Raw genomic sequence first — 21,001 nt, 5'->3', positions numbered from 1 at the left:
CCCAATATGCCAGTTGCAACTCTCTCAGCATAAAAAACTTATGGAAAAAATACTTTTGCCTTTTCACTTGGCTAAAAGAAGATTATTCTATAAAAAGAACTGTAGTCCAGATGATTAAAAAATGGAGGGAGGTGATGAAACCAAAACTTTACTCAAATGGAAACCTCCTTAAGTTTTCCCATTATTCTTAATGAAATAAAGCTAAGCTAACTGCTAGAGAAAACTGATTATTGATGTTGCAGAAAATAAACTTAAAAATAATCATTCTAAAGTCTTGTTTCTTTTTCTATAGTATGTGTATTTTCTGTTCTATTTTAATATTGTCTCATTTTAATAAAACCTTTGGTTAGGGCGGGTGCAGTGGCTCATGCCTGTAATCCTAGCACTTTGGGAGGCTGAGGCGGGGGGATCACTTGAGGTCAGGAGTTCAAGACCAGCTTGGCCAACATGGTGAAATCCCATCTCTACTAAAAATACAAAAAATTAGCTGGGCGTGGTGGTAGGTACCGGTAATCCCAGCTACTCGGGAGGGTGAGGCACAAGAATCATTTGAACGTGGGAGGCGGAGGTTGCAGTGAGCCCAGATAGCGCCATTGCATTCCAGCCTGGGCAACAAGAGTGAAACTCTGTCTCAAAAAAAAAAAAAAAAAAAAACCAAAAATGTGGTTAAAATGAAAAGGGAAAGAAATAAAATACTAACTATATAGAAAATAAGAGAATAAATAGTGAGGAAGAACTTTATATTCAAACTCTACAAAATTTTTCAGATGACTTGTCAATTTTCTTTATCAAATAATAAATAATATTATGCTCAAGAACAAGTCTAACTTTCCTCTATTTTTCAGACAGAAAAAGAGAAGCAGATGAAAGGAAACAGAATTTTCTATTTTCTCCTCACCATCTAAGCCTCAAATAAAAAACATCTAACAATTCAACGATCTTAACTTGGACCTGGTAGGAGACATACACTGAAGCAGTGGCTAGAACTCCAAAATATACCAATCTGTGAGGCTAGGAGATGACAGATCAAATTTTCCTCAGAAGAAACATCCTAGCTATATTTCATCATTGAATGTGGCCATGTATTGGCCCAGTAATCTTCACAAACATCACAACCAATTACTTAGGGCTTTAATAAAGAAGGGACCTTATGTAGAGTTTAATCAGATGGCAGTTGTGGGAAAGAAACAGAAACAGTTTTGTTTGTTTGCATTAACAAATGGATGGTGAGAAAGATAAAAGGGGAAATCAAGAAGATAACCCAAAGGAAAAAGATAAATGGAGGAGTTAAAATGAAATTCAGTCTTCCCCCAAACAGAATCTGGCATAAGAAAATGCAGGCGTTTTTGGCTAAACCAGAAATTAAATGGTAACTACATCTCTTTAAGGTCCAGAGCTATAAAGCATAGGGTAAGGAAAGGGCACCCAGATAGGGGAATCCTATGCACTGGGTTTTAGTCCTAGCTTTGCTGAGCCTCCGTTTCCTTACCTGTAAGGAGAGACAAATGCTTCTTGCTCTTTACTATAACAAAAAGACCACCAATGTTGTCCCCTGCCCGCACTCATCCACAGTTGTTCTGATCGACTTGGGACAGCTATCTTTTCAACTCTCTCTTCCAAATACTTGAGATGTATTTTATAGATTTATGAGTGAGCAGCTATTTCTAATTCTGTCTTGAAAGGATTATTCCAAAACCAAGACGATGAAGGGGATGCCATTAGAAAAAAATATTTGTAGGGTGACAATCAATTTAAATTATCTCATAAAAAGATGAGTTCATGGCATATCATAAGTGAGGTAAGATTGCTTCCTTGTTTCTATCAGAAATAGGGTAAAACCAGCTCATGCTGAAAGCTGGATAAGAAGGTAAGCAGCTATTTTTTTTTTTTTTTTTTTTTATAGAGGGAATCTCACTCTGTCACCAGGCTGGAGTGCAGTAGTACGATCTCGGCTCACTGCAACCTCCACCTCCCAGGTTCAAGCGATTCTCCTGCTTCAGCCTCCTGAGTACCTGGGACTACAGGCGCCCAGCTAATTTTTGTATTTTTAGTTGAGACGGGGTTTCACCATGTTGGCCAGGATGGTCTCGATCTCGACCTCGTGACCCACCCGACTCGGCCTCCCAAAGTGCTGGGATTACAGGCGTGAGCCACCGCGCCCGGCCCGAAGCTAAGCAGTTATTGATGGCAGTCTGTTGGATTTTATTCCATTTATTTCTTTCGTTTTCACGTGAGCTTTCTGTGACTGAATCATAGGAAGTTAATATGCTAATGATTTACTTCCTGGGAGTCTAAGAAAGCACCTTTATTTACTATATGCCATCAAACAGAGCTATTACATTTTGTTGAATTTGTAAGGATAAAAACCATGACAACTGCACCATATTTCTAGAAAATAGATTCCAAGTGTATAACAGAGGGCTAGGCATCTCTTATTTTTCATATAAAACCATAAGTGAACGTACACTCCTTTTTTATAGAAGTGTCTTTCATTTGGTGAATAAAAGGCCGAATTCTTACAGAATACTTTGTTATAAGCACTTCCATGGTGCAATATAGTTTTGGTTGGAAAGGTTAAAAAATGAACTCTGCTTCCCAAGCCTATCAACAAATATGGAGAATACCATATGAAAGTCATGGATTGTCAAGGTCTTCAGAGTTCATGAAATTGTGTGTAGAACACTTTGGGTACAGGGGAATTGCTGTTGTGGTTAAAAAACAAGGAGGGGCATTTCTTTTACTTTACAAATGAAACTGGAGCTTAGAGAGACTGGCTCAAGCTCATGTGGCCTGCAAAGCCTGGGCTCAAAATCAGAACTTCTGATGACTAACCTTGCTGCTTTGTGACCGCTGGGGTTCAACTGCATGTTGAGATTCCCAAGAATCCCCTGATCTTGGAGCAGGAGGAAGCCAGCTGCCCCAGGTCTCTGCTGACTACAGCCAGGGGGACCTATTCCCTCTTCAGTCTCCAACTCTCTGCCCCCAGCTACTGGCAGACGGGAGTAACACGCATGTAGCAGTCCCATCTTTGCCTGTTTCTTCTTTGTGAGGGACACTTAGCATTTTCAGACCATCCCTGAGCTGGAACAAAGTAATTTTGTCTGAAGAGCCTGAAGCTGGGCTTAAAGGTGCTTACCCGAATGGAGACAGGCAGTGATAACCTTCTTGCTCCTAAAGAGGTGGGTCCTGCCAGGTCAGCCCTGGAAACGCCTTTCTTTGGACAGAACCGGGACAAGCCTCATCCCACAGAACTAGGGAAAAGCTTCAGCACGTGGTTGTGAAGGAGGGTGGGGCCCATCAACTCATGTCCTTTAATAATAATGACAAGAGCAGCCCTTTATCAAGGGCCTAATTTTTCTAGGCCCTATGCTATGTATGTTAATCATGCGGATCTCACAAACATCCTGCAAGATAGGTATTATTGTCATTGTCCCCATTTTACAGATTATGAAATCAAGGTTCAGAGAGTTCAAGTAATTTTCCCAGTGTCACACAGCTAGTAGATGACAAAGATCTGAACCCAGCTATTTGACGCATGCTCTGTGCTGTTGCAGGTGATCGAGTCTGAACTTGATTGGTAGGATGTGGTATATCAATGTTGTATTCATAACATAAGTTAACCTGGGGATTAACTTAAGTGACGTCTACAGATAGAAGACAAGTTGATGAGACTGAATTAGCACAAAATACTAAAATAAGTATTCTGCCTATTTTTGAGTAGGATATTAATGGTAGAGCATCCCCCTATGAGAGAGCCACTCAGAGAAACACAGGTTCACTCGGAGGTTTACAGAACTCCATCTGTGAGGCAAGGCTGGGCAAGTGGCTTGTTTATCTCAAAGAACTGGCTCAGTAGGTAAATGGAGCAGGTTCATATAAATAGGATTCTACCTGGAGATAGGGAACCAACCACACACAGTGTCTCCCCACAAGAGTAGTCTTTCTGCCTTTCCTGTTTCTTTGACTGGCATAAGCAGAATTCTAGTCATGAGGGCTGGAACCCCACAGTCACCTTGGGCTCCTACTTCCTCACAACTGGCACCTGCCTGCCCCTTCCTCTCTGTAGTCCTGATGCCCCCAATAATGCAGCATCAGATTCTATGGATTTGAGGCCAGAGTTTTCTAGCATCTGTACTTTTCCTTTCTATTCCCATTGCAACTACCATAATTGAGGCCCCCGTGACTTCTCCCTAATCACTGCTGTTAGACCAATCTTTCTAAGACAAGACTATGTCACTCTTATGTCTAGAAATCATCTGATTCCTCGTTATCTACTGAGTCAAATCTAGACACCTTCACCTGATACTCAAAATCTTTTCAGATTTCCTTGAACACATCTTGTTAGTCTCTCCTCCTTGGCCAATCTTATATGTGCCAAGCTGCAATCCTCACTTAACCCCAAGCACACACAACAGTTTTCCATATTTGCACCTTTACTTGTGACCTTTGCTTTGTCTAGAAAAAGAAAACGTGTATGTTGTGTGTTTGGTACTTCCTAGTGTTCAAAGTGGTTTCATTCACCTTTTTCCATTTGAAATTTACAGTTACTCTGTGGGGCAGATATGATTATACTCATCTTACAGATTAGAAAATAGTGGCTCAGGGCAGGCCTGGAACCTAGAGTTTCACAGCTGAGGGGCTGAGGGATGACTAGCAGCTAGATCTTCAAACTCATTGCTCTGTCCACAGCTCCATGTTGCTTCTCTCTCCCCCGAATCTGGCCTTTAATTCGGCTTCTTCCAGTTGCTATTAGTAAAATTCCATCTTTTTCTCAAAGTCCAGCTCGAATCCACCAACAACTGTTAGCTTTTCCAAAATAAACCTGGATTTGAGGGTTCTCTCTCTTTGTGTTCTTATGGCTCCTTGCTCAACTTGCTGGGTGCTTAAAGCAATTAGGGAAAAGGCCTGAGAGTTCCTACACAAGAATTTTATGCCAGCAATGATCAAGGTTTTAAAAGCTTTTAGATTTTGACCCCATTAAGGCATACATGTTATATCACAACCCAGTGTACATGCACACACCCCTGAAACAAGTTTTATGAAATAAAACTTACTTCTAATTTCTCAATGCACTGTGATATTTTCTCTAGTCTACTATTTATTAAGAAGTGCTGGTTAGGAACCCACTAAATTGCTTGTGAGAACCACTAAGGAGTTATAATCAGCAGTTTGAAAATCCCTGATTTAAATATTATTATGTCTCTTCTAAATGGCCTAGACAACATTTTCAAAGGTTTGCAAAAGACTGAGCTAGCAAGAAAGATAGGTGCATTCATCAGGGATTTAATCTGTAGTTCCCAACAGGAACACAAACAGTTCTTACAAAGGCTAGGCCAGGAAGGAAGGGCCTCAGCTGGAGAGCATCAACTTCTGTTTGTTGGAAGGTCAAGGAGAGGGATTCTTGGTGAACAGTTGATGGTGGAGGGGAGTACCCATTCCACAGTGGGATATCTTCCAAAGAGTGGGATTTGTAGAAGCTGAAGATTGAGGTGAGGAAGATTTCTCAATAAGGCATATCTGTGGACTGAGAAGAGACTTATGTGCTCATCATAACCTTGAATATAGCAGGAAATCAGCTAGAATTTAAAAATAATAAAAATGTAATAAAATTCTTTGTTTATATCTGCAAAATGAGTCTGAAGGCCTTCAGGCCTATAAACCTGTCACTGAATTTAGTATCATTTTAACTTTATGAGGCACTTGATGTTTGCAAAGTGCTTGTACAATTACCAATTACCATAATGTTCATCTTCTGAATATTTCAGATCAGAGAAGGCCTGAGGACTTTAGACTAAGGGGGAAAAAAAGGAAAAAAAGTTGGCCAAGCCAATTAAATACCAGACTTCTCAGCTTGTACCGCTAGAGTTGTTTACCATGTGGGGCACTTGCCTAGGGGTACTTTGGGGACATCTCTTCCTTCAGCACCCAGAGTCTGTGGTGCACACAGCCAGCCTTGGTCAGCCACCCCTCATGACTGACACCCACTCGCTGCTCTTGGGCATTCCAGGTGTAATTCTGTGTCTACATGAACCTGTGGAAGGAAAGGCAAAGGGTTTGACACCTGTAACCCAAGGGCTAGTCCATAGCGAGGGATGTGGGAAGAGGTGTTTGCAGTTGCTGGGACAGGGCAGTCAGGAAATAAAGCTGCTACAGTCTTTCCTGTTTGAGGTATTAAACACATGTTAAAGGATTAAGGGAAGATTTGCTTAGCAGCCTGAATGAGCTAGAAATCAGTTCTGGCCATGTTTATAGGCAACAGGTCAGTGAAACCTAATACACTGGTAGATTTCAAGGAATTCCAAGGAAATGGCTTCAAGGGATGTCAAAGGCAATGGTTTCAGGATGTGTCTGTTTCCTTTGGAAAAAGGTTAGCTCTCTGATGCTTCTCCTACATGTAAAAGGTCACAGTGCCAGTCACTATTGGCAAGAGGCTGCCCCAGGAAGCTGAGTGTGGCTCAGGGGCTGGTGGCATTCTAGTTTATCAGTTTAAGAACAAAAACAACTTTTTATTTGAAAATGAATTGCAATTCAGATACTTTTGTTAGATTAGTTAAAACCTTTTGTTAGATTAGTTGAAATTCTCCAGTTTCTGACTATGGACAGGAAACTGAAATATTAGAAGACAAGCGTAGAGACTGATCTGGCTTTTTAGCTAAAAAATATTCTAGTGAGACCCTGGTCCTAACAATGACACCACTGGATAATTTTCAGTAGTGGAAATTTAAGAATCAATCTCTTAATGATACTTTTATATATTAACTCATTTATATTGGGAACACACTGAATGCTCTAAACTAGTTTTCAAAGTAGAATGAAACATATTTGTCTACATTTTTATCCACACAGAAAACTGGTGGGTATTTCGCAGGGAAGCTGTCCTGGATCATGGATTATTTTCAGTTTATTCTTCTCCCTGTCAGATCAGCTTCCATACAGCCACCAGTTCTCTGCATTATAACAAACAGGACTCTGTGGCTCTGTGCTTAAAGTGCTGCATTGGTTTCCTGCTGTCAATAAATAAAATCCATTTTCTTAACCGTGACGCATGTAGTCCTCCACAAGCTGTGCACATGATACTTCCCTGGTTTCCCTTCCCACTAGTTGCCCTGAACTTTTCATCATTTTCTGAACACTCTGCACCCTGTTCAGGCTTTTGCCTGAGCTGTTTCCTTGCCACAAAGTCCTTCACACTCTCAGCCCTGCTTCTCACAGATTCTTATTCTTTTATTACCCACTTCCCAAGTCACTTCAGTGTGGCTTCCTGGCTTCTCCAAAGCTGTTTAGTTGGCTGTACCCCTCTCTGGCTTCCATAGCACTTACTGTGGTATGAATGTTTGTGTCCCCCTAAATTCACACATTGAAACCTGACTCCCAAGGTGATCACCTTAAGAGGTGGAGCCTTTGGGAGGTGATTAGGTGATGAGAGTTCTGCCCTCATGAATGGGATTAGTGCCCTAATCAAAGAGGCCTAAGAGAGCTTGTTTACTTTCTTCACCACATAAGGATAGAGCAAGAAAGTGAATTCTGTGATTAGGAAACGGGTCCTCACCAGACATGGACATTGCTGGGATCTTCATCTTGGACTTCCCAGCTTCCAGAACTGTGAGAAATAAAATTCTATTGTTTATAAGCTACCAGTCTAATGTATTTTGTTATAGCAACCTGAACAAACTAAGAAAACACTTTTTTGCTCAGAACTTTGTGATCACTCCCAGCATTGGTGGATGGTGCCACCAATCTACCTCATTAGGATGCTGGCATCTTAAAGGCAATCACCATTTCTTTCTTTATCTTTGTGGCTTAGAAGAAGGCAGAAGCCTTTTTTCCCCCTAAGGAAGAAGTATTAAAATTCAATTTAGTTAAAATAATTGAATAAAATATAATAGAATAATTATCTTTTTCTGGGGGAAGAAATATGAAAACTAATCGAAGCCTCACAGCAGTAAGATCTGTGACAGAAAGCAAACTTGAAAGGATAATTTAGCCTGTACCACATCACTCTACCTTTAGCCACCTGAGTAACCAAAAAAATGTAAAATATTAACCAACAAGAGAGAATTCTGATCACACCAGGCACTGGGAATAAGGGTTTCACGCTTGACTTCAAAGGCTTATTCATTGCCCCTCGAGTCTGCCTCTTTTCTCTCTCCTGTAATTCTGACTTTTCAGGTGGGTCATTCAGGCTCTCTCACATCTATTCATGCCACACTCACCACAGGACCTTCCCCATGTCACTCCCTATTCTTAGAAAGCTCTTCCTCCCTTCTGGTTTTTTAATTTCATGTTAGGAAATCCCAGTTCCTCTATGGACCCTTTCCCACATGACTGGAAGAAAAGCATTTATTTCTTCAACAAGCTTTTCCTCTATTAATCACCAGCATAATAATCTCTTTGCCTGCTCTTTCTCATGAGTTGGTTTGACATACGTTGAGAATCACCACCTTGTGAAGTGAACGTTAATTAGGGAAGAGACATGTCTGCCCAACACTCTGTGTGATGTCTATCACAGCTTCACATGCAGACAAATGCTGAATAACTGCAGTCTGTGAGCTAGACCCAGGACTGTGTCTCACTGGCAGTGGTAATATGTGAAGCTGGCAGCCATGGCCCATGCTGATAATGTGTCTCTGGTAGCTCATAGCTCGTTGGCAGCCTGCAAATATCTTGGCTCCTACAGTTGAAAAGGAGTGACCAAGTAACAATTAAAGGACATTTAAACATTCTACTCTTTTTTCATGAGAAAGAAATATTAAAACTAAATTCAATACTGGCAGTATTAAGGTAGTACACATTTTTTAAGCCCTATCATCTTTCCTTTCTCTTTTTTTCCTAATAAAACGATTCAGTACTGACCTAGAAATCTTCAATATAACACCACACTGCTAATAACAAAACACCATGGCTTCACCTGAAAGGTGCAATTGAAAGATTTCCTTTATCACAGTAAGGTACAAGAGGAATAATTATCATCAAAGGCTTGTATTGCTTTCATTGTGGAAGAGAAAAATTGCTGCACTTCTCTATCAAGTCAAAATTGCTATCTGTAGTATAATTTCCAGAAAAATAACTATGAGATGATGGACTATAAGTTAGAAAAGTCATAAATGAAACAACTGCATGTGCAGAACAGAGGACACAAAAGAACAGCTTAACACCCAGCTCCATCCATTTACTCAAAATCAAAGAAGAAGAATTATGTCGGATTTATAGCCCAAGTGAAACCTTTCCTTTATGGAAACTAAAGACTTTGAAATGGTATTAAAATACAGCTGTTGCAACTAAAAATTATTACAGTATATAAAATAATGGAAATTTTAGTCACTCAGATAATAAATGACAATATTATACACATTACATGATGCCTCTCTTTAAGACTTGTGGAGGTAGAAATAATAATGATAATGTGTGTATTGAGCACGGCTCTAAGTGTTTTGTGTTAATTCATTTAATTATCAAAACAAAGCCATGAGGTGGGGACTTCCGTTATCCCCATTTTTCAGATGAGCGATGGAGACACAGAATGGTTAAATAACTTTCCTAAAATTACATAACTAGTAAGTAGATAGGCTATAATAGCAAATAAATAACTTCTGGCCACAGAACAAGACTTTCTTCCATTTGATAAAAACCACTAGAGGAATGTCTGTGTCTTTCTTTATACCATAGATGTGTTCCTGAAAAGATCTCCGTAAATCAGAAATTTTGAAACAGAACCATATTGGAATGATAGCTCTGTGGGAATTTCTTTACAGGTGCATCACGAGTGCCCAGGATGGTGCCTGGCATGTGGTAGACTTGATAAATGTGATACATGAATGAATAAATGAATGAGGAAAGTCTAATATGGTGTTTTGCTCTTAGAAAATAATAAATTAATTTGATTTAAAGGAATTTATTTTATCCATTCTACAAGGGGAGGAGCAACCTTCTGATTTCTTATTTGTGTAAATCTAGATCTTCATATCATTTGTGTAAAGTGAAGTTGAAATATGAAAGCATTTTCATTTAATAGAAATATTATTAAAACTTTTCCAGGGAAAAAAGCAAAACAAAGCAGAGATGCCAAAGCTTATGTAGCATCCCAGGATCATTGTACGAAAATCAGTTACTATCTTGGGACCCCAAGATTTTATAATCACAGTGGGGAATCCATTGTATTTAGGTAACAATTCATAAAGTCATACTTGTAGTCACTTGTCAGGTCTCCGGAAGAGTTTTATACTGACTAAAGAATAGTGCAATGTATTTAGGCCATAGAGTCTTGAGAAAACTGCACTATTTTACTGTTTTAAATGTGTTGGTTCTGAGAGGCCAGTGAATCAGTTGCCATCAGTAGGAAGCTGTTTTAATAACTAGCCAAATTTTCTGATGGATTCAGCCAAAACAGAGGATAGTATGTATCATTCCTATTATGTGGAAGAAAAAATTATGGAAGATCCAAGTTGTTACCTGAACAAAAGACTGCACGTGTTTCCAGACACTATTAAAATTCCCCTGTGTTGATTCCTACCCAAAAATCATAAGAACTCAGGAGTCCAGGAAGAAGCTGATGTTTTCTCCCAGGATTTTTTAAGAGATAGATTCTCACTTTGTTGCCCAAGCTGGAGGGCAGGGCAAAATCATAGCTCATTGCAGTCTTGAACTCCTGGGCTCAAGTGATCCTCTTGCCTCAGCCTTCCTAGTAGGTAGGACAACAGGTGCATGCTACTATGCTCAGTTAATTTTTTTTTTTTGTAGAGATGGGGTCTTGCTATGTTACCCAGGGTGGTCTCAAACTCTTGGGCTCAATTGATCCTCCTGCTGCCACCCCCTAAAGTGCTGGGATTATAGAGTTGAGCCACTGAACCCAGCCTCTTTCAGGAAGCTTTAATTCCACTTCACTTAGGTGCTAAGTCAAAGACTTTCTATGAGATTTTTCTACAGCAGCACCCATGAGGATATGGATGACCAAAAGCCAACCTAAATACCCCCAAATAATAATAGTATTCTAGGTGTTATTAACCAGGGGATGGGAGTGATGGCTGCATTGCAGCCCAATGCAAGCTGGGCTCCTCCCTACAGCCAGTTTCCCGGGAGAAGCAGTTATCATGCTATGTGCATATTCACGTGCAGATGCCATCAGAGAATGTGTTTAGGAAAAGCCTTTAGGAAGCTGATTGCTTATGTTTACTTCAAATATTCTGAAATTTCGTTGCTTTCTGAAACTACTTGTGGAGTTATCTTTACATTTTGCAAGTGAGCACTACCAATGATTTTAATTTTTGGCTCCCCTAAAGAGTTCATCCCCCCATGAAATTCTGATGATGCCAGTGCCTTCCTTTCCGTGCTAGGGACCACCTGTGATTTCAAAGGACTTTGCCACCATGAGGTACAAAGCAAGACTTTGTGAGGGTCAACCATGACTATCCTCAGTACCTAGTATACTGCCTCCACATAGTGGGCAATCAAAGTATCCACTGAACAAAAGATTACTTACATCCTCTGCTATCTCTCCTGCTTGCTACTGAAAGTAAAACACACCTCTCCTTCAGACGGGGGAGGCTTTTGCTGAACCACCAAAGAAGTTATCAGACTAAAACAACCAATTATACACTAGGAACACTTATGAAAATAGCATCACACTCATGTTCAAGCTACCAGAACTCACCGGATGGGCCACCTGAACTGGCATCCTTGGATTGCTTAGGTGGACACAGCCTGTTCTCTGCTGATTACAACCACTGGCTCCAAGTCCATCAGTACCCTTGGATGTGCCTTTTTCCTCTCTTGGGTTCAGTTACCTCATTTATAAAACTGGGATCACAGAAATAACATTCCTTGTTCCTCTGAGAGTTTTTTGTGAAGTAAACTCAAGTCATTCACAAGGCCACAGCAAACGACCCCAATAAATAATTCATGGGTGTTTCAGCTAGTCAGGATAGGGAAAAAACTGCAGTACAGGATCATTATTTAAAATGGAAATTGCTGTTCACTATATTCATACCTATGACTTAAAATAAGCATGACTGTGTGGGATATAAAAAATTCTGTCAAGTTTTAGGAGGGGAAGGTTTTTCTTTTCTTTTTTTTTAGTTAAGACTAAAATGCCATTACATTTAAATCTATTAATATGTGGTTTCCAAGTATCATTTTGAATGCCCCTGATATTTATGTTTACATTTCTTGAGGTGGATTCCCAATCTGCCTTAGCCTGTACAAGATGGGGTCTGGTACCTGCCACTTTCCTTGCCAGACCCTTTAGAATGGGAAATGCAAGCATTTTCAGCATCCACACATCCTGCTGTGGGCTTTTCATTTTGTTGGCAATACCTCAGCACACCCTTCATTCCAACCAGTGATGGGAAGGAAATCTCCATCCATGTGGCTTTATGTAATTCTGTCACTGTGTCAACTTGCCAATCCATTGTTCTTTGCACTTTCTTTACACTTATAAAATGTTGGCAACCACATAATGAATCCTTATTTTCAATTGATGTTGGCATACAGGAAATGCTAAAAATGATGTTAGGCTGCCCTTTTTATTTTGGAAAAGGTCATTCTTATCCTGTGTCATTCACATTTGTAGGGCTAATTTATACACATGTTTAAGGGGAGAGATGGTAAATGAGAGAATGGAAAGAGACTCTAGAAAGGAGATAGTCAAGCAACATCATTAGTCACCTATGAATAAGGCAACATGAGGTTCTCATACCAGCTGTAACACTGCGAATCCATGCAAATAATTTTATCTGATGTCTTAAAACATGAATAAGGGGGCATTGATTTCTTCTTGCTTCCTCATTATGAGAGATTGCTAGTGAGGATGATAGGTGGCTTTACAATTTTGAGTTTGTTATAATAAAATCAACATGATTGGTGAGATAAGACATATGTATTCAACGTCACTCAGAGAATGGCTTCTAAGCCAGAGCTAGGCTTGAATGTGCCAGATCGTTGTACTAATCAAACCTAACAAAGGAGGGACCAACCACAGGAAGGAGGTCAGCTCAAGCAATAGGGATTTAAGTCTGCTGTGAGTGGCTGTTCCTGTCTAGGGAGTGAGACACTTAGGCTGGGGGTCTACACAGGGTAGCCTGGATGAAAACATTAATATTATCCACTCTTTCTTGCTCTGCTTTCAGACTCACTTAGCGCCTTCTGATAATTAATTGGATTTTCCTGCTACATCAATGCCTGAAATGAAGGTGCCCTGGATAGAAAATATTGCTTGCTTGCTTAATTGATTCATTCATTCCTTCAACAAATATTTATTGAGTGTTCACTCCCTGCCAGGAATTCTTCTATGCCCTGATGACATACCAGGGAATGAAAACAGACCCAATTTCTGTCTATGGAAGGCACATATCCTGGTTGGAGGACGCTATTAAAACAAAGTCCATTCTGTATGAGATGGTGGTTGAGTGTTACGGTGAAAAAAATAAAGCAGGAAGGAGTGAGAGAGTTAGCTCCTTTTAGACATTTAGATATACAGCCAGGAAGGTCTCACCGACAAGCTGAATTAAAGAGGTAAAGAAGGAAGCAAGCAAATGCCTGAGGGAAGAGCCAGTGCAAGGGCCTGGGTGCAGAAGTGTGCTTGGTGTGCCTGAGGAAGGACAGGGTAGCTGAAGCAGAGTGAGCCAGGGGGAAAGAGTAGGATAGGAGGGGCTCTAGGGATCAGACTGACTTGAGCCTTCTTATGGCTGAAGAGTATCTCCCCCTGCCCATACCTCCCCTCCACGATGGGGATTTGGCGATTTAGGAATTTGGTGTCTGGTATGTACTACTGCCTCCTTTGAGCTTGGCTACAGTGAGTCCATCTTTTATCAGACTGAACCACTCTTGGAGTCTTTGAATATTTAACTTTCTACCCCTAAAAAGTTGAGGATCTGATTCAGAAGTTGGGGACTCCTTCATAGTGGTGCTCTCCGGGTGACCAACAAAAACCTGTAACCTTGTTATCACACCAATATATTGCCAATAAATGTTCAAGATGTGAGCTCTGGACTGTATCATGTAAGGAGTCCTAATTATTCATTGTTTTAATGGTGAGTTTATGAACATACCGAGACATGAGGATTTGTAGGTAGAGTAAGAGGTATCATGGACATAGAATTGTTAATAATCAAGTTTATTTAGGTGTCTTGATGGACTTTAGTGTGAGACTAATCTGGGCTTGAATCGTGAAATTGACCCTTACTAGCTATAGAAACAAAGTTATTTATCTGGGAATTTGTTTCCTCCACATCAAAGAGGGTGGTTGTAAGAATTAAATAAAACAAAAAGAGTGCTTAAATGAAGAGAACTAAAATAACATGCCTGATGGCAAAGCATCGCTACTCAGTAACATTAGTTCCCTTTCTCATCTCCCCATTTATCAGTGTCTTCTTTGTACTCCATAATTTGGAATTAGTGCCCACGTTGAATCATAATGAATCTTAATTAATCATCAGTTTTGGCACCATAGGCTTCCTTCCAACAGGGGAGCCCCTGTTGCAGCAGAGGCCAACCCAATCAGTAGTACACTTGTGTTTTTACATCTCTAGACCCTCCCAGCCTCCTGCAGAGCTGGGGAGGTGGAATGAAGTAATAAATGTAAAGCACTGAACACAGTGCTTGGCATTGTTCATCATCATTGAATATTAAGTTTTATAATTTTTATTCTGTAGTTTTTGGAAAACTTTTAGGGGAAGGTATGTATGTACTACTTATGCTATGAAAAAGAAAAAAACAAAACTACGTGAGTGACTGGTTTTATTGATAATAATAGTAAATTAAGAGGGGTTTTCTACCTTTGAGTCTGAATATTAAGCATTAATTGAATATAAATTCAGTGATGTGACTGTTAGTTTTATGGCTCAACCTGGCTAGACTACCCAGTTATTCATTTAAACCCTAACTTAGGTGTCATTGTTGACACCTAAGGTATTTTGTAGATGTGGTTAATATCTGCAGTTGACACTAAGTAAAGGAGTTTATCCTCAATATGGTTTGTGGTCTCATCCAATCAGTTGCATGGACTTAACAGCAAAACTTAGGCTTTTCTGAGGAAGAAAGGATTCTGCTTAAGGACTGCAGTATTAGCTCTTGCCTGAATTTCCAGACAGAGCGCCTGCTCTGCAAATTTTGGACTTGCCAGCCCCCACAACTGTATAAACAATTCTTTAAAATAAATCTGTATGTATAGATATGTAAAGCACTTCTGCTGACTCTGTTTATTTGGAGAACCCTGACTGATATAGGTGTGTATGAAGTTATATATTCTTCTTTTTCTTTTGTCAATAATTATTTGTGATACCTCATTTGCATGATTCATTTTTACTGAAATGAAACTTTAACAGCTCCAAACTACACAGCCAGTTTCTTTCAGCCTTGTGACAGTTTCTTTTTGGTTCAGGCCAGCAAACTGATCTCAGGGTGAGGGGCTAATCTCCACACTGGTGGTGGCTGGCATAGCCTAACTTACGAGGTTCAAAGGACACACTGCCTGGATTCTGGGTGAGCAACAGAATGAACATAAATGCCAAATGGATACTTTGCTCTAAAATAACAGATATATTTAGAGGCCACATAGTTGAAACTGTTTGCTTGCTACTCTCTAGGTATAAATTCAGAGCATAGCTAAGATACAAAAACTTCATTATCCAAGTGAATATATATTTGTGTAGTGGTGGCAGCATAGCAATTTCTAGAATGAATGTACAGGAGGATAAACTACCATGAGAAGAGATATGACTGAGAGTGTAAATCTGCTTTTATTTGTGCTAGTCTGTCTATAATCATATGGAAATAAACCCCTAATGAAAAGTGAGACAAAAACTATGACATCATCTGAATTTAGTGTCACTGCCCTAAGCTGAAATTTTTGATGGGCTCCAACTTTTATTTTCTTTTCTTCAAGGTTTGTTTTTCTTTTTCCACTTTATTCCTTTTCTTCATTGTAAAGCTTTCTTCATAGCATTGTCAGAATTTGAACAAACACATCTTTTATCTCATTTCTGATTTACTGAGTTCTTTCTGTACATCTCATTGTGTTTACTCTTTAGTCAAATTTTTATAATTTTGAACAAACTGGGTTATCAGATACTTAAAAGCAATGGCAGGGGCAAATTCTACTTCCAAAGAGAGATCAACCAGGAGCAAAAACCAGCAATAACTTTCTAAGAACTAGATTCCCTTAGAGAGATCAGAAAGTTTTCAGGTAGTTAATGAGATACCAGAACCTTTAAGAAATAATTAATGGCTAAGATGGACTTCTCTCAAGATGGTGGCAACCTACATTTGTCCATAAAACTGAAGACTGAGCAAGAAAGGGTATCTGGCCATAGGTAACAGAGCTCTGAAGAAAACCAAACTCTAACCTCAAAAACCCTCTATCTTCCACATCACCATTTCATAATTCTTGGAATGCTCTACTTTTGCAAAATTGCTTTTTAATTCTCACATTGTTTTACTTTTGCTTATCTCTGCAATCTTCAATTGGTTTCTCTTCACTTCTTTCTTAATTTTTGCTTTCTATTTTCCAGTCATTCCTCTAATTTGCTTTCCTTTCCTTCCTGCTGTAAATTTCCTATATTTCTCTTGCCTCCTCTCCCTGTCCATTTTCACCTCTTTTTCTTCACCTATTCTTTGAATTTCCTTTCCCTATTCTTAATTCTTCCTCCTCTCCCATTGATCTGTTGTGGTTTTAATCATTTTTGCTTAGGCACTTAAAATCATCCAGTGACTGACATTTTCTCATTGAAAGGAGAGGGATTTGTGACTGGAAAACTAGTTACAAAGACCCAACACATTCAATTTACAGTGCCGTTCTTTCCTTTCTTCCTTGGAGCTTTTGCCTGGGATTAGAGACAGACTGCTTACTGCAGCTCACAATGGCAAAACACTTCAGGCCTGACTTAGCCCCACGAATCACATGGCAAGGTATATCTGAGCTACTATGTTTACAGTGATTGCCAGATTTTTAAAATTGCCCTTCACTGGAAAAAGCTCATTCAAGTCTGCCTGGAAAACAAAGCGGTGCTATTTTATGATGAACTCTGATGAACTGGATTCATCTCCTTGGCCCATTTATTTTTGTCCCCTGTCCCCACTCCTTTCCACTCCTTCATTTTTTACAGCATGAAACAAAAGCACACCAATGGCTTCCTGGGAGAAGGGTGCAGGAGCTTTGGCTGGGTTACCCTGGCCAGAGGCTGCTGAAACTGTTCATACAATGCCCTTAATCAAGCAGGCCGATTTGACCAATTTGACCAGAAGTAGGAGCTTTACAAAGGTAAAAACAGCAAAACAGCTTCTTCAGGACTATATGATTTTATCAACTGGCATTATAGTCAGGAAAACACTAGATAAATTTGACTCTGAGAAGTTTCACTTTAGCTCTCTGAAACACTTAAGTATGGACTACCCTGCTTTTTATTTTATGAAATCATGCCTTGTTATAAGTTTGGCTGTGAATTCACTTTACCTTTCGGTGTTTCTTGAAGAGCAGGAGTGCACACTTCAATGATTAAGAGCTTAAAGTAATTCTCTGCCTGCAGCAGGATCTGTGAGATTGTTATTATCAAAGGATACTTGTGGTCGAAGCCATACCACATTCTGAAGAGCCGAGCACTCTCTGCTTTCGTCGTGTTTTTATCCAAGTTATTTGCTTCCTGGGGAGAAACAATAGAAAAAGGCAATGGGTAAATAGTCAAATACATTTTAATATAAAAATACATGTCAAACCAAATTAAATTTAACTACATTTAAAAAAACCTTTCTAAGTATAGGCATTTTCATCTAAATGGTGAAGCAGTTGCCAGGCAAATGAGCTCATAAATCTTGCTATGTGGATGAGACCCTTTTGGAGTATTTCAACATTTACTTTTCTTAATAATCCCAATTTTATTAAATAGCTAAGAAAGGCTATTTTGACATCAATAAAAATGACATTTCTGTTATAGTGCTGTTGTGGGAATTTTACAGTTTACTTCTGTCAAATTTGGAATGATATTTATTTATGGATTACCAAAAGGTCAAGGCTAAAGTGAGGATAATAGTCTAATAAGTGTTATGCTATATTTTATTCATTTTATTTGATAGATTACTGCCAAAGGCTATGGGTTGATTTTTGATATATTTCTGCTTAGATTATGAAGAGTTTTGAAATAGACATTCCTGATGAGAAGACTGCAACAATTGAATGTGCTTGCCTATCTCTTTTTTTTCTTTCCCACAAGGGCCATAAAGGGTGAGAGGATGATAAGGAATTAAAGACAAAAGAGGAAGAGAAAGTGTTTGATGGGTGTTTTTGTGAGAGAAGAGGATGAAATGTGGAAAGAAAGGGAAAGAAAGTAAAATTTTGTGAGCTTTAGAGACAGATAAAAAAATATAAGGAGGGTATCCAGTGGCATTTTTACTGTATTCCATTTTGTGTGTTAAGAGAATTTCAATCAGTTGTAATTATCCTCATCATTAAAAACATTTATATATCTTAATGTGGGCTTTGTTGCTATGTCTGGACCCCCCGTTTTCATGCCCAAACTGTGTCATGAATTGCAGTCCAGTAGTAATATGAATAGTCTTCTGAGGATATAATGACCCACGGAACACAATGAAAGTCAACTGGACGCTCCACAGCCAGCCCTTAGATGAGCTCAAATTGATTTTTTTTTTTTTTTTGGTCCTTTTCTAGTCAGTCCATCACTGATTAATGATAAATAGCTGGACACAAAAGGCTGTGTTCTACCCCTGAAACATATGTTTACCAGTAGATGCTGCTGTTCTGTTCCCCACAAGAAAGCAAAGTGTGCTTCGCTTTTAGTCAGCCATTTATTCTTTGTTTAAAATGGCTGAAGCAGAGACTCACAACGAAATTAAAACTCAAACTTTTCAGTGTCTTTTTCATTGATTGTCTTAAGATCTCTGATTTTTCAAGCCTTGCAGTTTACCAGTGTCTCCTAGTGTATCACTGTTCACTTGATGTTGATGGAAATTTTGTGCTAATCATTCAGGAAAGGATGGGGTCTACAGTGTTAAATAGGTTTCTTAAATGGAGGACTTCTCATTCATTGCAGCACTATTCACAATAGCAAAGACATGGAATTAACCTAAATGCCCATCAATGGTAGACAGGATAAAGAAAATGTGGTACATATATACCCTGGAATAATATGCACTCATAAAAAGGAATGAGATTACGTCTTTTGCAGGAACATGGATGGAGCTGGAGGCCATTATCCTTATTAAACTAATGCAGAAAGAGAAAACCAAATACCACATGTTCTTATAAGTGGAAGCTAAATGATGAGAACACATGGACACAAAGATGGAAACAATACACACTGGGGCCTACTTGAGGGTGGAAAGAGCGAGAGGTCAGAAAAAAACAACTATTGGTACTAGACTTAGTATCTGGGAGATGAGACAATCTATATCACAAACCCCTGTGACACAAGTTTACCTATATAACAAACCTGCACATGTACCCTTGAACCTAAAAGAAAGGAAAATGTAGAACTTCTCAGTCTTTCATTTATAAATGAGCATTGTAAATCTTCAACAGGAAGTGCGTCTCAAAGTTATTTGGCCATGGAATCCATTCCCATTCCCAATCCCTACTGTGGGACACTGATGATCTTTTCCTGGACATTAGAGTTCCACAGGTCTCTGTTTTCTGATAGGGCTGGAGTGCCATGTCTTGTTATCTATAGTCAGAATTTATGCATATTTCCTCAAGAAAGGAAACCAGGGTGTCTGGTTCAATTTCTATCCTTCCCCATATCTTTCTCTAAGCATTTCTACTGGAGCAAAGGTGTCAGATTTGCAAAATCACTGTTGCACACACTGTTTTCCTCATCATCCTCAAACGTCTGCAAATTGTTTCTGAGCCACTGTTTCTCAATAGCATGTTGGGGTTCATCTAGCAAAGCAAAACTGCTCATGTTGAGCTAAACTAGTTATGAAAAAATCAGGGGTAAGGGTGGGGACTTTCCTTTTTTTCCCACCCTTTCCTTTAAGAATAAGGATACACAGATTTTTATCCATCAATAATCCTAGGTGATTTTTGACAGTGGATAATATCTACTGATGACTAGAAAGTCATTTAAAAAGCTGATAAAAAGGAATGAGAGCAAATTCCCATTTTTTTTTGTTTTGTTTGTTTTTAATGTAAGGGTGGGGAGTGTTGTGGTGAGCTATACTGGCAATCAGGGGTCGGGATTCTGGCAGCCAGTCGGCAGCGCTGCAGCTGAATGATGTTCCCAATAATGATGGGCCCAAGCTATTGAATGCCCATGAACTCCCAGGCAGAATGCTAGTTACATTATCCAGTCATTAAGTTTTTCAGTCATTATTTTTCAGTTCTCACAATACTCTATCAAGGTAGGTTGCATTGTACCTATTTTGCACATAGGGATTTTAGAGAGTCCCAGAGAAGGAAAGAAGTGAGTTCAAAGTCACACAACTAAAAGGTAACAATTGGAATTTTAGTCTAGGACTGCCAGACTCCGGAGAGAATGTTTTTCTGCAGGTTTGTAATTCAGCCTTTAATTCAAAAGCACAGACATTCTATTAATAGGCTACGTAACTTCGTTGGGCTGCAGTTTCCTTGTCTGTAAAATGAATTGAGGAAATTGGACTGGCTGGTCTCTTAGGTGCTAATCATATGGAAAAGACTTTTTATTAATGGCAACAGCAATAGCTGTACTTCTTGAACACTTACCATATGCCAGACACCATTCTAAGTACTTTTCATATATTAACACTTCAGATTCTTATAATTATTTGATGAAGTGTGGTCTATTATTATTCCTATTTTACAGATGAGGAAACTGATGTAACTGGGATACATATAGGTTTCCAAGAATACTGAGGCCCTAAGCAGGCAAGATTTCTCTTACCTAGATGGGGCCCCAGGATACAAATGGAGAGCAAACTAGTGCAAAAGGGGAGGTCAGAACAGTGGAATGCTCCTCCTGCAGGCTGAGATATAGCAGGTATACATACCCTGAAACATAACTAAAATGCAGGGCTCCCCTCAGCT

General features: G+C 39.3%; 1 protein-coding gene across 1 annotated transcript in view; it reads right to left on the bottom strand.

Annotated features, from left to right (window-relative positions):
• The window catches only part of SLC9A9 (solute carrier family 9 member A9), a 608,786-nt gene that overhangs the window by 96,181 nt on the left and 491,604 nt on the right, over positions 1 to 21,001 (bottom strand). The window contains exon 14 of the mRNA XM_033212402.1: positions 17,551 to 17,630. Coding sequence (XP_033068293.1) covers positions 17,551 to 17,630 — 80 coding nt within the window. The remainder of the gene's footprint in view (positions 1 to 17,550; positions 17,631 to 21,001) is intronic.

Source organism: Trachypithecus francoisi, unplaced genomic scaffold, assembly GCF_009764315.1.
Source record: "Trachypithecus francoisi isolate TF-2019V2 unplaced genomic scaffold, Tfra_2.0 Lachesis_group0, whole genome shotgun sequence".
In the NCBI taxonomy this organism is placed as follows: Eukaryota; Metazoa; Chordata; class Mammalia; order Primates; family Cercopithecidae; genus Trachypithecus; species Trachypithecus francoisi.
This window is presented reverse-complemented; position numbering and strand designations above follow the sequence as displayed.